This window comes from Pteropus medius, unplaced genomic scaffold (assembly GCF_902729225.1).
Source record: "Pteropus medius unplaced genomic scaffold, Ma_sr-lr_union100, whole genome shotgun sequence".
NCBI lineage: Eukaryota > Metazoa > Chordata > Mammalia > Chiroptera > Pteropodidae > Pteropus > Pteropus medius.
Window position 1 is genome coordinate 35241948 of NW_024355205.1, and position 16573 is coordinate 35258520.

General features: G+C 44.3%; 1 protein-coding gene across 5 annotated transcripts in view; it reads right to left on the reverse strand.

Annotated features, from left to right (window-relative positions):
- Positions 1-16573, reverse strand: part of ERG (ETS transcription factor ERG) — a 240853-nt gene that overhangs the window by 103082 nt on the left and 121198 nt on the right. For 2 of the 5 annotated variants that reach the window (XM_039857354.1, XM_039857352.1), the window contains exon 1: positions 9545-9697. The exons of the other annotated variants lie outside the window; for them this stretch is intronic. In XM_039857354.1, the coding sequence (XP_039713288.1) occupies positions 9545-9562 (18 nt within the window). In that variant the 5' untranslated portion in view covers positions 9563-9697. Of the gene's footprint in view, positions 1-9544; positions 9698-16573 lie in introns of those variants that run through there. 5 annotated transcript variants of the gene reach the window in all.

A 16573-nucleotide genomic window follows, 5' to 3' on the forward strand; every position in this document is an offset into this window, starting at 1 on the left:
GGAGGGTCCTGAGATTTTTATAGATCTTCCAACAAGATGAACAAAAGTAGACAAACAGATGTGTCTCCCAAAGAAAATATCTCTGGATAATTCCACATCAATTCAACCAAACTAGGTGTGCTGAGTGTGCAGATAAAATCATTAGAGTATATTCACAGGACATGACTCCATGTAAGTATGGATGGCAGCTTCTCAAGGTCAAATGCATTCCCCGCTTCCCCACCTGTCAGTCATCCACACCTACGGAATGCGGAATGCGTGCTGGAGGGACAAGCTCTATGGGACAGCCCACTTGTCCTTGCAATGCGAAGCTCACAGGCGCTTTCTGATCATCAAAGGAGGTGTCTTATTGTGTAGTGAGCCAACGATTAATGACCGCTCTGTTTTCTGATGATTTCAGGGACCCCAAGGAGATCTGGGTGGAGCTGTAGGTTTCCATGCTTAGAGAAGGTAAACATCGCTCTGGCGCTTTGCCAGTGCTTGAGTGCTGTGGCTTTCAGGTGCTATTTATTTTATTTAGCTTATTGTTCGGGGTTACTGTTTGTTGACTTGATTTTTCTTTCCCCTACAAAGAGGCCAGTTGGTAAGGACATATCCTGTGGATGGATAATTGATGATTCTCTATTGTTCAGTGTTTGTGCGTTGCGGTTTTATTTGCTTCGGTTCAAAGGACCTAACGGTGCATTCACCCAAATTTAATAAGTGGTGTGAAATCAGCACAGAGAGCAGAGTCTGCACCGAGATTTTCATACCCAAATCTGGTGGTCTCTGCTTGAGTAAAGGAAGCAAACTCTGAAATGGCCTTGACACTAGACAACCACAGGAAAAAACCTTCAGCTGAATCTGAAAGTGGCTTATTTCCCAACAAATCCAAAAGCGGACGCATGCACCTTTCTCTATGACTCAAAGGAGACCCAGAGGCCTACAGGGCCCATTTCTTACTCATAGGCACGTCTAGTCTGGTTACACATGTCCCCATAAAAGCGAGCAAGCACAGCAGACCAATGCCTAGAACAGCGGCCTGAAGCCATTCCTTTGGAGACATGTTTTGTTTTTTGTTTTCTTTTTTTTTTACCTACTTCGGGACGGAATTTTGCCAGAAAATCTGTAGCAACAAGCTCTTCCCCTTGGAGAGCAGATAATGACTAACCAGGCAGCCTCCACAGGGGACGTGTCCACTGGGAGCCTTTCCTTGCCCCGGCGCGTCCCTGGTCGGGCTGGCTATCTGTGTAGGAAGTGGACGCAGGAAGTATCTGTCTACAAACCCTTTTTCCTCAAGGTAATTGCTACAGCAGCGTTTTACTGTTTACCGAAGCAGTAAACATGTGATCTAAAAAAAGATGTTTTCCATCTCAAAGAACAAGGCTTTAAAAAAAAAATCTGCGTGCCTTTATTTCATAGCCAGCTTCTTATCAAGACTGTTTGCAGTCTGGTTGTGCTTCCAACAGTGAGTCAGTGGGATCGGCTTTTTGGGTGGGACAGGAGGAACTCTCTTGGGTGCCCAAGAAACGAAGGGTGGCTTTCTTCGCTGGGACGCTACTCTAGCTAAATAAATTGTATTTCTCTTCTTCTTCCATGCGTAACACAGGCTCGATAGCGTTCACAGTCTTTGGCTTCACAGGGAATGCCGACGAGCCTATCCACGTGAGCTCAGCTTGGTGGACTGGAGAGTTCAGAAGTCAGACAGTTCATAACGTCACTTGTGCTTGACCTCGGGCAATATTCTTATTTCATATGTGAACATAAAGATGCTTCTAATTCCAGCCATTCCCACGAGATGAAATGAAAAGATAGAACGCGAAAGTCGAGGTGAAGCTGCTGCTTCTGACGACTTGGACCCCACACAGGCAGAGCCTCCCCCACTCTCTGCTACTTTATTCCAGGTTAAAGTCTTGCCAGCCTGACCATCCCGGGATGAGGGCAGTGACCCAGGATCTGTGAGAGGCAGCGTGGCGCGGGTGCACGCGAGTTCAAGGGGGACCCCTGAGCATCTGAGACGGTCTGAAAGGCCCTCCTCACTATTAGCGTTGTCCTTCGCGTTTTAAAAGTCTCCCGTGCCTCGTTGGCCATGGCAAGGAGAGTGAACGAGGAGGAAAGAGCGTGACAGCGAGATGGGGAGGGAGAAGGAGAAGTGGAGGGACTCAGGACCTGAAGGCAGTAATCGCCAGCGCGGATAAAGCGCTGAGAATGAGCGCATGCTCACCGTCCTGTAGAGTTTTTATTTCGTAATAAACAGAAAAGAACATGTCCGTCGGAGGGACACTGGCTACTTGGAACAAAATTTGTATTCACAAAGTGTTCTAGAAATTGAAGAAAAAAAAAGAAAGAAAGAAAAAGAAAGCTTTTAAGATTTCCTGATTTTAGTCCTAGAAGGAAAATTTACTCGGCTCGAATGAATAATAAAATTAGCTAACGTGTACATAAGGACTTCGCATGTGCTCGGCAGTAATCCAACTCGATGCATCTCACCCCTCACCCTCCTGTGAAGCAGAAACTAGTGTTATGGATGGAAATACCCAGATATTGTGAGCCAAGCGACCTGTCGAGGGTGAGCTGCCAGGAAGACCATTCCCGTTTCTCGAGGAGGAACTAAGGCCAGGAGAGGTGAAGTCACCTGCCAAGGTCCCACAGCATCAAACTGAAGCTTCCGCCACCATCTCCCCGGCCGGCCTCTCTCCACTTCCCCTTGCCACCTCTGCATCGACACCCCCTTTCCTTGTAAGCAAGATAACAGCAATCCTGTCCCCACAGAGGTTATTTTAAGGATGCTGTAAAGAAATAGAGTATCAAGCGCCTCCCTGGGCATAAGACAGATACGGGCTGTGCTTGCCCCGTCAAACCTTCGCGTTTTTGATGCTCTTGGCCTGTCAGGTGATACCTACGCTCAACACCGATCCACAGAGGACTTCGCAATATAAAACCACATACTTGTTTGGTTTTTTTTTTTTTTAACTTGGAGCAACATCTTGGGAAATCTACCTCAAATTGAGACACGAACTAATTGTGTTGACAAATTCCAAAGTGTTGTTTCAACAGTTTCTTCTTCCTCAAAGGTGGGCATCACACACATACAGCGAACTCTAAAAACTAAAACTCAATCAGACCCAGTGGGGCCCCAAGGGAATGAGATGATAAACTCGCTACTGGCTGATGACTTGAATCCATGGCTCCCGGGGAACAGGAAAGGGGGTGGGGTGGAGAGTCTCACGTCAGTGCTGACTCTGTGTCACTAATTGTTAGAAGAAGAAAAAAAATCATTTTACAATGGGAAGAGAGATGCTCAGTCATGATGCAGAGGCAGCCGTGCTAAATTCGGGCGTGCAAGCGCTTCGCACGACGCGTTATAAATGCTCTGTATTACAGTCTCCAGAATTCGACGTGCGTCGTCTGGAACAAAAAAGCGTGTGAAGTAGCAGCCCCGACGTCAGTGTTATGATTGGACTATGATGTGGCTTTCAAAAATAAATAATTTTCCTTGGCCTTGGTGCTTATTTTCTAAACGTCTCGGCACTTATCTGCACACGACAGCAGATTGCCATTCCTCCCGGAGTGCAGTTCCACAAACACTCCTGCGAAGAGGCTCGGTGAGACCTGATGGAAAACTCCGAGCTGCATTTGCATTTTCGACGCCAAGACGAGAGCGAGGAAGTTGATACACGGGATGAGGAAATTTAAATCAGCAACTGCTCTGGGATCTAGAACCGCTGCCCCTTGCGCATCGCCAAATATGGAAAGAATTCTGGTCGCCAAGCAAATATAGAATCTGGTACTACAGTTTTAGCTCTCGAATTTTCGAGCGCTTTATCTTGATTAGCCACAGAGAGGACAATAACTGTTGCCCGTGGGGGTTTTCACACAAAAGCAGACAAAATAGCCAGATGCAATAATTTTCATTACTCAATTATTTAATGTATCACTCTAGCCTTCAATATATCTTTTTTTTTTTTTTTTTTTTTTTTTTTGTCTGCACAGTAATTTAATGTTTGGGGCTAAGACAAATCAGAAAAAAAAAAAGAGATCATGTGATGATAAATTAAAAGGCAGCAAATAGCTCTGTGTGACACAAGCGACTTTCTCAGCCCTTCTAATCCTCTGTTCTTATCTGTACGGAAAGCAGCAGCCTCTGGGTTGTGGTGAGTGTTACAGGACAGAGTGTGAGTGCCCAGCACAGAGCCTGGCATGTGACGGGCAGCTCTGAGGGCGATGTTCATTTGGATTATGAATCTAAGGTACAACAGCTACCTTTAAAAATGTTTTTCTATGCTCTTTTAAACATCGATGTAATTATATTTAATTAATTTCTATTTAACTAGGAGAAGTATCTTTAAAGAAAGACGATTTCTTTTCAAAATCTACAGGAATGATTATATTACTCTGGGATCTTCATTTTCTCTTTAGGATTTCAAAAGATCTTAGTTTAAAAAAAAATTGTTTTTAACAAATTCTTATTGAACCCCTACCATCTGCCAGTCCCTGATGAGGACACAGAGATGGACAGACCATCCCTAAATGCAGGCGCTAGGGCTTACCCAGGTATGTACACAGTACACGTAGAGTAGTGACAAGCATGAGTGAAGCCAGGGGAATGTGTCGACGGGAGAGAAAATGAAGCAGGAGAGAGTGGACAGAATGACGAATGATCTTAAACTTCATGAAACACGCCTCGGCCAAGTTCAACAGGGGAACTACGTGGGGAATAAGTCTGCTCAAACAAGGAATGAAAATATGAATGTGAAAAAGATCCGGAGGTCACAGTGACCGCTAGCTGAAATCGGTTCCCGGTCAGAAAGTGTAATGAAATATTATAATTAAGGAAATACAGACAAAAATGAGATTCCACTCTTGCCTGTCAGAATGACAAAAATTCAAAGAGGAAAATGTTCGGAGTTGTTAGGAGTGCAGAGCTAGCCTCACTTAGGGCTGGAAAAAGTGGGAACTGGTACAATCTGTCAGGAGAGTAAGTGGGCTATTTATTTTAATTGGCAAATATTTAAATTTGGCAAAAACTTTAAAAGTATGTATACTCATTGGAACGATAATTCCGTTCCTGAGCACCCAGACTAGTAAAGCAAATTACGAAAATTTAGAGGGTGCACGGCAGTGTAGTTAGCAAAAAACCGAAAGCAACAGAATTTTCCTACAAGATATCAGTTACATAAATTATAATACTTATTTTAGATGAAATATAATTAAGCATAAAAAAAATCTGCTTATTGAAAGGTTTTAGCGATGTGGGGAAATGTTTGTAAAACAATGTCAACCAAGGAAAGCAGAGAAAAGCGAGACAGACAGGTAGGTACAGGGCTGGCACGCCGGATATGGATAATTTCTCTGGTTGGTTGAGATTAGATGCAATTTGCATTAATTAAAAAAATTTTTTCACATCCTCTGCAGGGAGAATGTTTTATTACTATACTTTGTTAAAAAAAACAACACGATGCATTTTTTAAAACGAATGAGAATATACGCAGGTGGGGGTAGTCCAGCACCCCCATTCCTGCCCTGATCTGGAGCGGGGCGCCCTGCAGGCCTGTACTCCCCCAGTGGCTGAGCCGGCAGCCACCGCTCCTGGAGCAGGACTCGACCAGCCCATGACCAACCACGCTTGAGGGACCCCCGGCCGCTCCGCCTGCCCACGTGTCTGCCACATACACCCTCACCAAGCGTCCCTCCAGACTCCCTCCTCCTGACCACCACTGGCCCTGGCGGTGAGGCCGCAGCTGTGACATGGAGAAGTAACCACCTTATTAAAAAAAGAAATTAATAAAGTAACCACTTTGAGGAAAATATAGGTAATTAAGAAATGGTGCAGACTCTTAGACCTCTGAAAGCTTTGCAGTCCCACATAAGTGTGTTTAATGGGAAAGAATACCACAAATCCAGTGGCTTCCATGGTCCTCCCAGGGTCACTGAGACAGGGTGTCTGGTGGGGACACACGCATGTGCGCGCGTGTGCGCGTGCACACACACACACACACACACACACACACACACACACACACAGAGCCGGGAGAAGCTGCTGCGGCATCTGCAGAAGGCGAACTGTGTCCCCCAGCTACCCACAAGTGCAATCAGCAATCCGCTTCAAGGTAATGGCCTGTAGTTTTACTCTTAGGCAGTGTCAGAAGACCAGGGCCTGCTCTGGCAAAGGACACTGCACAGCAGGACGGCATTTCACGTTACATCCCTTCCATCATCAGAGTCCCCCCAGGAACGAGGGACGAAACCGTTCTTATTCCGCGTAAACCGATGGGTAGATGAAAAATCAAACATCTAGAACTATTAAACCTATTCGTCACACCCATCAAAATCCTATGAGATGAACTTTCTTCAGAGAGCTTAGTTTTTAAATAAGTTTCTGTGTTCACACATGACAGCAAATATTCGGTGCCACAGCATGAAAAAGAAAACGAGCTATATGGACCTTTTTTAAATGGACCTTTCATCTTTCAATTATCCCCACACCCTCTAACCTCTGTGAAATCAAAGAAAGTAACTTTTCTAAACAAATACTGGAAGGAGGAATAGCAGAGCCCTCATCAAGCCTTGTTAATGACTTTCCATGTCCTGTCAGATTCTAAGGTGCTGTGTGTGGCTTGCTTTCCCCACGTCCTTCACCATCAGCTCTGGGACAAAGGAAAATCCTCACATTCCCATTTTAAAGACTTTAGGTCTTTAAACTCTAGAATCGAAGGCTGAAACCCAGGGTTCCTGGACCACCCAAGGAGAGAACTGAATTGCACTAGAATTAGCTTCCCTTGTTATTCTATAGATTTCACTGTGTGCATTTAAAAAGCATTATTCTGAGAAGGGACTGTAGGCTTCCTGAGACTTCCCAAGGGGCCCGTGGCATAACAAAAGGACCAGCGAAGTCTTGGGGGATTGGGTTAAAAATCCTAATGGAAGCACAATCCAGCTCCAAGGCTAACAACGGGCTGCTCGAGTCTATAGGCAAACACAGCGGGGTTTGTGGGGAAGGTGGGGAGGGGGTGTTAAGCACCCCTCTGTCTCATCAGAAGCAGGTGGAAGCCCCAAAGCGGATCCATGCATCCCATACGGGGCCATCACCCTTGATGCCTACGCGTTTTATTAGGATTCATAATCTTATCTTAAAATCCACACACTTTGAGATAAAGGGGCACTCTCTCCTAAGCCCCCAGAATTCCTTTACTCCTCCCACTTGAAACGTTTCAAATTACCAAGGGAAAACAATGGTGAGAATCACCCACCCCAAAAAGGGATAAAAACATTTAGCTTTTCACAGTACCTCAAAGGGTCTTATACTAATGCAAAAAACAAACAAACAAACAAACAAACAAACAAACAAAAACAAAAACAAAAACAAAAACAAAAAAAACCCCACTCAGCTGTGGAATACCCACTTCACAAATACAGCGCATCTGACACTTAATCGACTAATCGGGTTATTTACTTAAATAACAAAACAGAGTGCATCTGAGACTGGAAACTGCTTGTAGAGAGACTGTTTCCTAATTCCAACGGACGGCCCGAACGTCCCCTTTGCTACTGTGAGCTTTGCACTCACATAATTAAAACTGTTGACGACAGACTCAGGCCTCCTTTTTCTATAAACACATCGGTAAATTCATCTCATGACTTTACCCAGGAAGACATGTTTCTGTCCCAGAGGAAGTTACTTATAAAGAGGAGCTATTTCGTTTTAACAGAGGATTAAAAAGAATTCACTTGAAGCCATTTAAAAGTTCACTTGAGATGTATACAATATGCAGCGTGATAAAATGTTAAATAGGGCAAGCATAGTGCCCTCGACAAGTGTAAACTATTTCCCAGCATTTATTCTGAAAGTCACAGAACATCCGCGTTTCGAGAATATCTTCGTATATGCAGAAATGTGTAACATGCTAGCAAGTTTTGCAAAACATTTCCCACATTCTGAAGGCCGAGCTGTTATTTTAACTTCTGTCAATACATTGCTTTTTTTTGAAACACACATACGTAAAATCGTACTCAAGCTATTCGAGATATACAAAGAATATTTAATGACTACGAAATATAGACATAATTAAGGGTGAAAATAAGGATAAAAAGAGTAGCATGTTGGGTTATAAAATCAAATAATTCTGCTCTTATAACTGAAAGAGAAGCAGATCAAACCTCTAATTTTAAAATTCCTTTCTATGATAGTTATATTTCAGCAGACTCTAATCCTTGAAACCAAAATAAAATAAAATAAAATAAAATAAAATAAAATAAAATAAAATAAAATCTATGGGGTGAAAATCTTTGATACATGATTTTTTTTTTTTTGTAGATTATTGAACATACTTTGAAAAATAGAACATACCTTGAGAAATAACTGAACCAGAACCTCTGAAACGCAGTTTATCTGGTGGGTGTAAAATCAAATCCTCTAATAACAAAAATCTCAAGTTACAAAAATACCAAACCAAGGAGGATTTTTGAAAATGCTTTGGCCCAGTTCTGGGCTAACTTCCATGTTCATGAATTTTCAAATCAGCTAAAACCCTTGACGAAAACACAGCCCAATGCTTCTCACATATATGCAGCCAAACTAAAGGCAAGCAACTACTAAAACCACCTTTTTCAGGATCTGTTTTTACTGTTGATGTTTCTCTTTTCTACAAATGTCACCAAGGCACGGTGGCCTTGAAAACATTGGAACAGACCACGACTTCATACGCTCTATGCTGCTCACCTGCACTCACCATTAAATTGGTTTCGCTTCCCGGAATGAGGCCACATTTTGGTCTCCACCTACGTGGATTTATCTCTACCTTCATCTCCATATACTACCTATGAGACACACTTGCCAGAAAAACACATCGGACCTCACAGCCCAGAGCACAGACAACTGAAAGTCCATTCCCCTCCAATTCCCACAAACCAAACATCACCAAGAAAAAAGTTTACTCACAGCGCACAGAGAAGTAGGTATTTTATTAAAGACCACAAATACATGACCAAACAAACCGAATTACCACCATTTGAGTCATGAGAACTCTCCGTTCTCGGCACGAGGATCCGAAAATAAAGTCAACATTTGCACGTCCCACGACCAACGGCCACCGGCCAGGTACCTCTTCACTTCCACCAGGACTGGCTGGCATCCCCGATGCTAAGAGTCACTCCAGAGCCTCCAAAAGTTCAACATCTACAAGCCCATCCTCGTCTTCAACCCTGCCCTCCAACCTCTCCAAGTCCGTCGCCGGCTAGCTGATACACCTCCAGGCGCCGACGGGCATAGTTAAAGAATATGAAAATTCAGACGCGCTCCAAAAAGCCTTCTCAAAAGTCATCCACGGCACTCAACAGTGAATTTAGAAACCCCAATTTTTTTCTGAGTTTGAAGTTTTTAAGCCTTGCGGATGGTTGGAGTAGGAAAAAGGAAATTTACTAGGCAGTGCAAAGGAAATCTTGTTGTCCTCTATTGTGGCAGTGGGGGTGTTGCCCAATCCTAACTTATCTGCGTTGATAAAGGAAACCAAAGAAAAGAGTAACAAGCACAAGATTTTTGCCAAACGAGAAGGAACCCTTTCCTTACCTTAATGGTGCTGGCCATAATGCGATCAAGTTTATTGATCGTTAATAAATGTTACTAATAATTATTGCTTCTCTCTGACCAGAAAGTAGTTTTGATGAGGTTGTTTAGAGCGGATGAGATTGTGCTAAGTCTGGGAAATGAAGTCAGCCAATGGCAGGAAGAGGTTTCTATTGGTCCTGGCTGCCCAGCCCGAAGAAACAGGATATTTGGGAGTGGAGAGATAAGAGACCCTGAAAACAATGTTGTTTTTCTTGATGATATGCAGCCAGGAGATTTTTTTTTAATTAAAAAAAAAAAAGCATCCATAGCCTGGGACTAGGACCGCCACAGCAGGTGTGACCCAGCGTGCCACTGTGTGACTCGCTGCACCGAAGCAGGATGCAGATGTGGTGGGACTCTGCACGGCCTCACGTGGGCTGCCAGCACCTCGGGGCCAAGGCGCTGAGGGCGGCCGGGTGCCCGGCCTTCTGGGGCCCCCTCCTCTCGGATCTGCCACACACCTGGGATGAGGGCCTGGAGCCCCCTGCTCCTTTCTCCTGAAAGAACACTTTGCAGGTGGAACTTTTTTCAGGTGACCAAATGGTGACGTTATAATAATAGCCATTCGCTTGCTATTTTTAACAACCTACATCTCAAGTGAATGTTCCAGAACCGTTTTATTTTTATTTTCCAAACACGTCATGTTTATTTGCTCCACAATGAACCTGTGGAAAACACAAAAGACTCTAGAATGAAAGTAACCAAGAAAAACAAAGATGAAAATAGACCTGTCAAATCCTTGTTTGCAATTATTTATTTAAGATCCAAATAACTGAAATGACTACAAATACTTTATCATGTCAGCGAGCGGGTCCCACTCTGACGCACGTCAGCACGACCAGGCACAGTGTCCACCCGAACTCCTGGCCACACAGAGGTGCCACGTGAAGGCCTCGCGAAGTCCCCAGAACCCGCACTGTCAGCTCAGGGCCACACGTCTATTTTCTGAGCGAAGGAAGTATGGCTCATGGAGTATGGCCTGAGCATTCCTCCGAGGGTTTCGGACCTTTTATTACTCATTTTCAGGAAATTACTTGTTCTCTGTGAGAAACATTTCACTCTGAATGCAGCCACATGAAAGCTGCACCAGGACTGAGGTGTGGTCTCCACGGGAGACACGCCGAACACAATGGACCAAGTCCCTGAGTCACCCGGCGACTCCGTTTCAGAGGTGGGTGCTCTGTGAGGTGACTTCACTCAGACGTCAGGCCTGCCTGTGTCGGGGTTCCATCAACCGGCCAGTGATAATGGCGCCCTTGTGTCCCAGACAGAAGGAGGAGGACAGGGGAGAAAGGTGGGGAGGAGGAAAGGGAAGGAGAGAAGAAAAAAAGGAAGGAGAAGAAGGAGAAAGAAAGAGAGAGGAGGGAGGGAGTGAGGGAGAGAGAGAGAGAGACAGACAGACAGACAGAGAGAGAGAGACAGAGAGAGGAAGAAAAAAAGAAAGAGAGAGGGAGAGACAGAAAGAAAGAAGGAAAGAAAGAAAGAAAGAAAGAAAGAAAGAAAGAAAGAAAGAAAGAAAGAACAGGAAGGAAAAAGAAAAGAAAGGAAGACTGAGAGAAAGAAACAAAGAAAAACAAAAGAAAGAGAAAATATAAGAAATCTTGTTCTGCATAAAAACCCGAACTGGACAAATGCTCAGCACCCACATTTTGAAGGGACGTTGATTTCCTCGCTTGTCATCTTCAAACAATGAATGAGATGGGGCGAGCTGATTAAAATTGTGCTTCCCCTAAAATGTCGAGGGACTGAGGTGGTTTATTGTATCTGGGCAGCTTCCACGCGGATTCGGGAGTGCTGAGGAAAACGCTCTCGCCTCCTCCCCAAGTCCTGGGGTTTTGCTCCCCCCAGAAGCATGGATTGTAAACGCTAAGGGTAGCCCCCTACTGAGCAGCGTGCTGTGAGGGACATCCCAAAAAGTGGCCTTAAAGAGGATGACCCCTTGGCTAACAAAGTCGCCAGAGAGAAAATGTCCCGCACGGTCCTATGTCACCGTGACTCCTGGCTTCTCAGCCCTTGATCTCAAGGCACTTGAAGCAGCAATTGTGATGGGATCTAACTCTTCTCTGAGGCTGGCCTTTCGCTCCCTGATTCTTGCCTAATTCAAGTCAAACAGTGAACTGAGTGAAATTTTTTAACTCTCCATTTGGAAATAACGTCAAACTTACCGAAAAGTTACAAGATAATACAAAGAAGTCCTCGTCCCCTTCATCCGGTCACCCCACCTGGGGGTAATTTATATCATCTGCTCTGCCTGCTCTCTCAAATAGGTAAAATGAGTGTAGATGGGGACGTACGTACGCATTTTTATTCTTTACTAAGAATAAAGAATAAAGACAGAAAACCTGATTCTATTATTTGATCTATTTGATCTACTTCCTGAAGAGTCTATCCATAAGTTTCACTGGATCTAATTTTGAAAATACAGATAAATATAAAGCGATCTAATGAAAAGCTCGTTTCAAAAAAGCAAATCTTCCTCATTTCTAATGACACAGTGTTTGACTGATTCCTACCGTCTTCAGAGAGAATAATTTCTGACGTCTAGAATGGCATAATGGCATCCAAGCCCAGTATTCTCCGAATATTTAATGCAAAGTTCTTAAAACAACAAAAACAAAAAAGACTGTGATTGGCTATTGACAGAGGAGGCATACCTCTTAATTAGAACAGAGCGGTGCAGGAACCACTGCCCAAACATTACTCCAGCAGGAAATCATCTGAAGATGCAGATAGCACTCTGCCCTCCCCTCCCCCGTGTCAGCTCCCAGCCACTCAGCGGCAAAAGAACTGGCTGCCTTTCCATTAGAGGCCACCCCACCCCCGCTTTGGGGAAGCCACCCTGCAGGTCACCAGGCAGACCCACTTCGGGGGGACGGTCCCTGATGGCCTCTACCTGAGGGGCATCCATCAGGACAGGGTCCTTTTCCGCCCTCCTGGGACATAGCAGACAGCATGGCCCTCCCAGCGTCCATGTGAACAAATAGCACATTTCCATTTTACATGGACCCAGTATGGACCCATTACCCGTGAATTTACCAAAGCCCTGAGGCTGCCTCATTGTGTCTCACTCCAAATAAAAAGAAGGAAATAATGTATAATAGATCACACATTTACTGTGGGTATAGAAGGAGCTGTCATCTATGCGTCCTAAAACCGTGCCTTCCCATTTTCTCGAGTCAACGAACTCTCATCCTTACTCTATTACTAACTTCTCCATGTGGGATCTATAGAGTAAGGTCAAGAGTTGACAACACGTTAGAGGAGGGTGACATAGTTCTAGAAATGATCTATGAGCATAGCAAAGAGATCATAGATCATAATCTCCATTGGGACACAACAGAAGATTCACTCTTCATGGACTGATCGTCACATTAAACACTCGTAAAATGAAATGCTTATCACTGAAAAAAATTGCAGGAAAACGATGCAGTAGATGAAGACTTAGTGAGATGCAAAACTCTTCTGGTAAGTTAGAGATCATGTTATAAAGGAGAACTAGATCACAGACCCATTTGGTAAAAATAACTAGGCAAGGTAAAAATACGAGTGGGCCGGATATTACAATAGCAATGGTAGAGCATCTTTCTTTCCCTTTTTGTTTTCCCCATTCCCATCTGGTTCACCTATATTTTCAAAACATTTACAGTCAACATAAATTACATTTTAACGTAAAAGTTCCATAAATACCACGTAATACGCGATGTTTTTGTCAATATCCCTATAACATGCAGCACACGATACCTACTGCGATCAACCTGCATGTGTGTGTGCCAAAATCCACATGGCCTTTTAAATGTCTACGACAAGGATAAAGTAACTCTTTCTGATTAGTGTTAGTAAGGAAACCTGGGAGACGCTTCTGTGTTTTGCGACGGTCCCTCCCCAGCATTAACCCATCCAGCCAGTATGGCCCACGTGCCTTCTTTGTGCCAGGCACTCTGGCCAGTCCTAGGAAAGAAGGGTGGTGACAGGGCTCTGTCCAGCCGCGGGGGGTCTCAGCGTTCAGGAAGTCTGTGTCAAGCAACTCAAATTCCACACACATAAAACTGCAGAGCCCGGGACTGACCCGAGAAACGCTGACTTTTTAAGGGCAAAACAAGAGGACGAAGTGCTGTATGTGGTCCCGAACATGAAAGACGAATCTTAAAACGTCTAACGTTTGGATTTTTCAGGAGTGCCCTGCGAGGAGGATGTCCCAAGGATGTCTGCCAGGGAACATGCCTGAGACCGCAGATAAGGGTCGCACATCTGGACCCGCCCCCGCAGTGGAAAACTATGCCATCCGGTGGGACTTTTCCACTCACGGCAGTTGGAAGATTTGCCTGAGAACACGTGCGGCGTAAGCCACTCCTCGCCCCCAAGGTCACCCATTCTACACTGGCAAAGGACCGTTTTCCTATTCAAACTCCGCGAGCACAGTTTCACCACTGGGTAAGGCCGTGCGTGCGTGTGGCATATCCTCCAGCAGCGTGTTAAGAAATAATCCCATTACAATTTAAATAACTATTGTTTCGACACCTTCTCTGGGGAGTTAAGATATTCTTCAGCGTCTTGGCTGATTCGAACTAATCTAAACCAAGGAAATTATCACATACTAAATTCTCGACTTCTCAACACCAAGTTGCAATTTCCTTCATGCTGAAGCACGTGTCCGTTCAGCTCTGTAGGCTCGAATGAAGCAATGATTTCGATGGACGCGATTTCATAAGCGTCACACATATTCTCCAATTTCATAAGCTCGCATTTATTCTCAAATTTTGCCAACTTTGCTCTTACTCAATTCCATATGCCTCTACAACTGCAGCAGCACTAAAACTTGTACCAAGGGTTCTAACTACATCAATTATTACTCGTGGCTTTACAAAAAACAACAACAAAACCCTGAGTTATTATTTTGGTACAATAACTTAGTTTAAAGGTACTAATCGATTTGCTGTTTCGATGATCATGTTTATCTACAGTTTGTGAACCATTCAGTGCATGTCAAGGTCTTTATCCACACAACTGGGCAAGTAGGAGAAGAGATGCCACAGCCACCAGATCGCCACTGGTCAGCACGAGCCTGGGCCTAGCTCCCATGCCACGTAACGTGAGGGTGCATGAAGGCATGCCGCCGCCCTGCCTCGAGGCTGCCCTGCTTCTCTGTCCCCTGCTCAGGTCTGAAGTGCTGTGTCCCAGTCACCGCCCTCTCAGCCATGCTTCCTGGCCACTCGGAGAAGTCACTGGTCAGATTTTTAAATGTGATTTTTAAGTGCATTGGTCCTGTTTCTGAGATACTGGACATCAGCATTTATTTTTGTCTTGATACGTACTTATTTTATAAGTCAGTTTTTAAACACACACACACTGCTTCTTAAAGGTATTTAATAAAGTGCACTACGATGTCACCCAATTAATGGAAATTTGCAGAGAGGCCTCGATTGAAGAGGTGCTGCCCCTCCCCTCGCTTTATAAAGGCTGCATTTAGTCCTAGACTGAGGTGACCCTTCTTTCTGCCTCACTGCATTAGTTTATGGGTGTGTGTCTGTGTTTGCCAACTTGTTTATCACACATGAAGTCAGAAATGAGGCCAAGGAAGAAAACATTTGTCGTCGATGCATTTACATTCGCATAAGTGTCATCAGGCAACCTGCAGACTAACTGGGTTCTATGGCCACCGTGGGAGGCAGGCATGTGACAGTGCAGGATCCTGCCTTACTGTGGCAGCTGCTCAGCTGTACCCTCTCCACCCTCCACCCTCTCTGCAAGCAACCGCTCTACACCGTCCACTCTCTGCACTGGCCCCTCTCTACTCTGTCCCCTCTGTTTGTCCCCTCATCTGCAAAGTGAGGTAGACCTCTTGGGGGGATGAAGTGCAGTTCGAATCAAGGCAGACCAGTTCTTTATGGAAATTTGTTAATTCTGTTTAAATTCGCTAAATTGAATCAAAACTCTGATGCCTATTACTTCGCAGTTTTCATCTGATCCCAACATAAATAAATCTCAGCACGTGTTCTGGGGAAAAGCTGCGGTTAATCGGGGTAAGCAGGAGTGTTCTCTCTTAACAAACTCTGTCTGTGACAGGCCAGGAGACAAGCGGCAGTTTGCCTAGTGGATGCTATTCTATCCTTTATCTACAGCTACGAAAATCATCCTGCCTCAAGAATTTCAGGAAGGGACCTGAAATTCTGTTTACTCACCAGCTAGAGGCCAGAAGTCGGTCGGGCAGAGAATTTCCCTTTGAACGGCTAGAACTGTCGTCACTAGAGGGTGCCAGACGTCCCCTAAAAGGCGGTTGGAGGGACGACGAGTAAGCCGCCTCCTTGACTTCACATTCCTTGAACTGATATTATTATTCTACAAAGTTGTCTCATTTTTATCCATTAAAATTAAGGTCCGACATTCCTAGTGTAGAGGCTGTTTTTGAACATTTCCAATAGATCATTATTATGGGACATAAGGACAGATACATGTATGAGGAGTAACGATGGATCATACAGCTATGCATAGGAGGCTAGGAGCGTCTTTGTTCGGGTGAGATCCGGCCATGGGAATTGCATAATTGTTCTACGCCGCTATGAATAATTTCAAAACCTGACACATATTCTGCTTCGCCATAATTCTAGACAGTTCGTCCCCAGTGCAAGTTCCATCAAATTAACAGATAAACTTTGCATGCGTTTGTTTTCCTGGAAAAAAATATTGGTCTTGGTGCTAGCACCTTGCCTAAACTCAGGTTCCAGGAGGTCTTTTCGAAAGATGAGAATTGTGGGAAGAACATGGATTATGCTATACAATGTGAGAGACATTTTGTAGTGCCTTTCTTAAAAAAAAAAAAAGTATAGTATTTTGGGATTTGGGGATGTGCATCACTCATAAGAACAGTGTTCAATTTCATACACATATGAAATAAAATGAGCTTTAAAACTATATCTATTTCTTGAAAATGATCCTATTATTAAAATAAATCCTATTATTAAAAGCCATCCCGCTGACTTTTAGGTCAGCAAA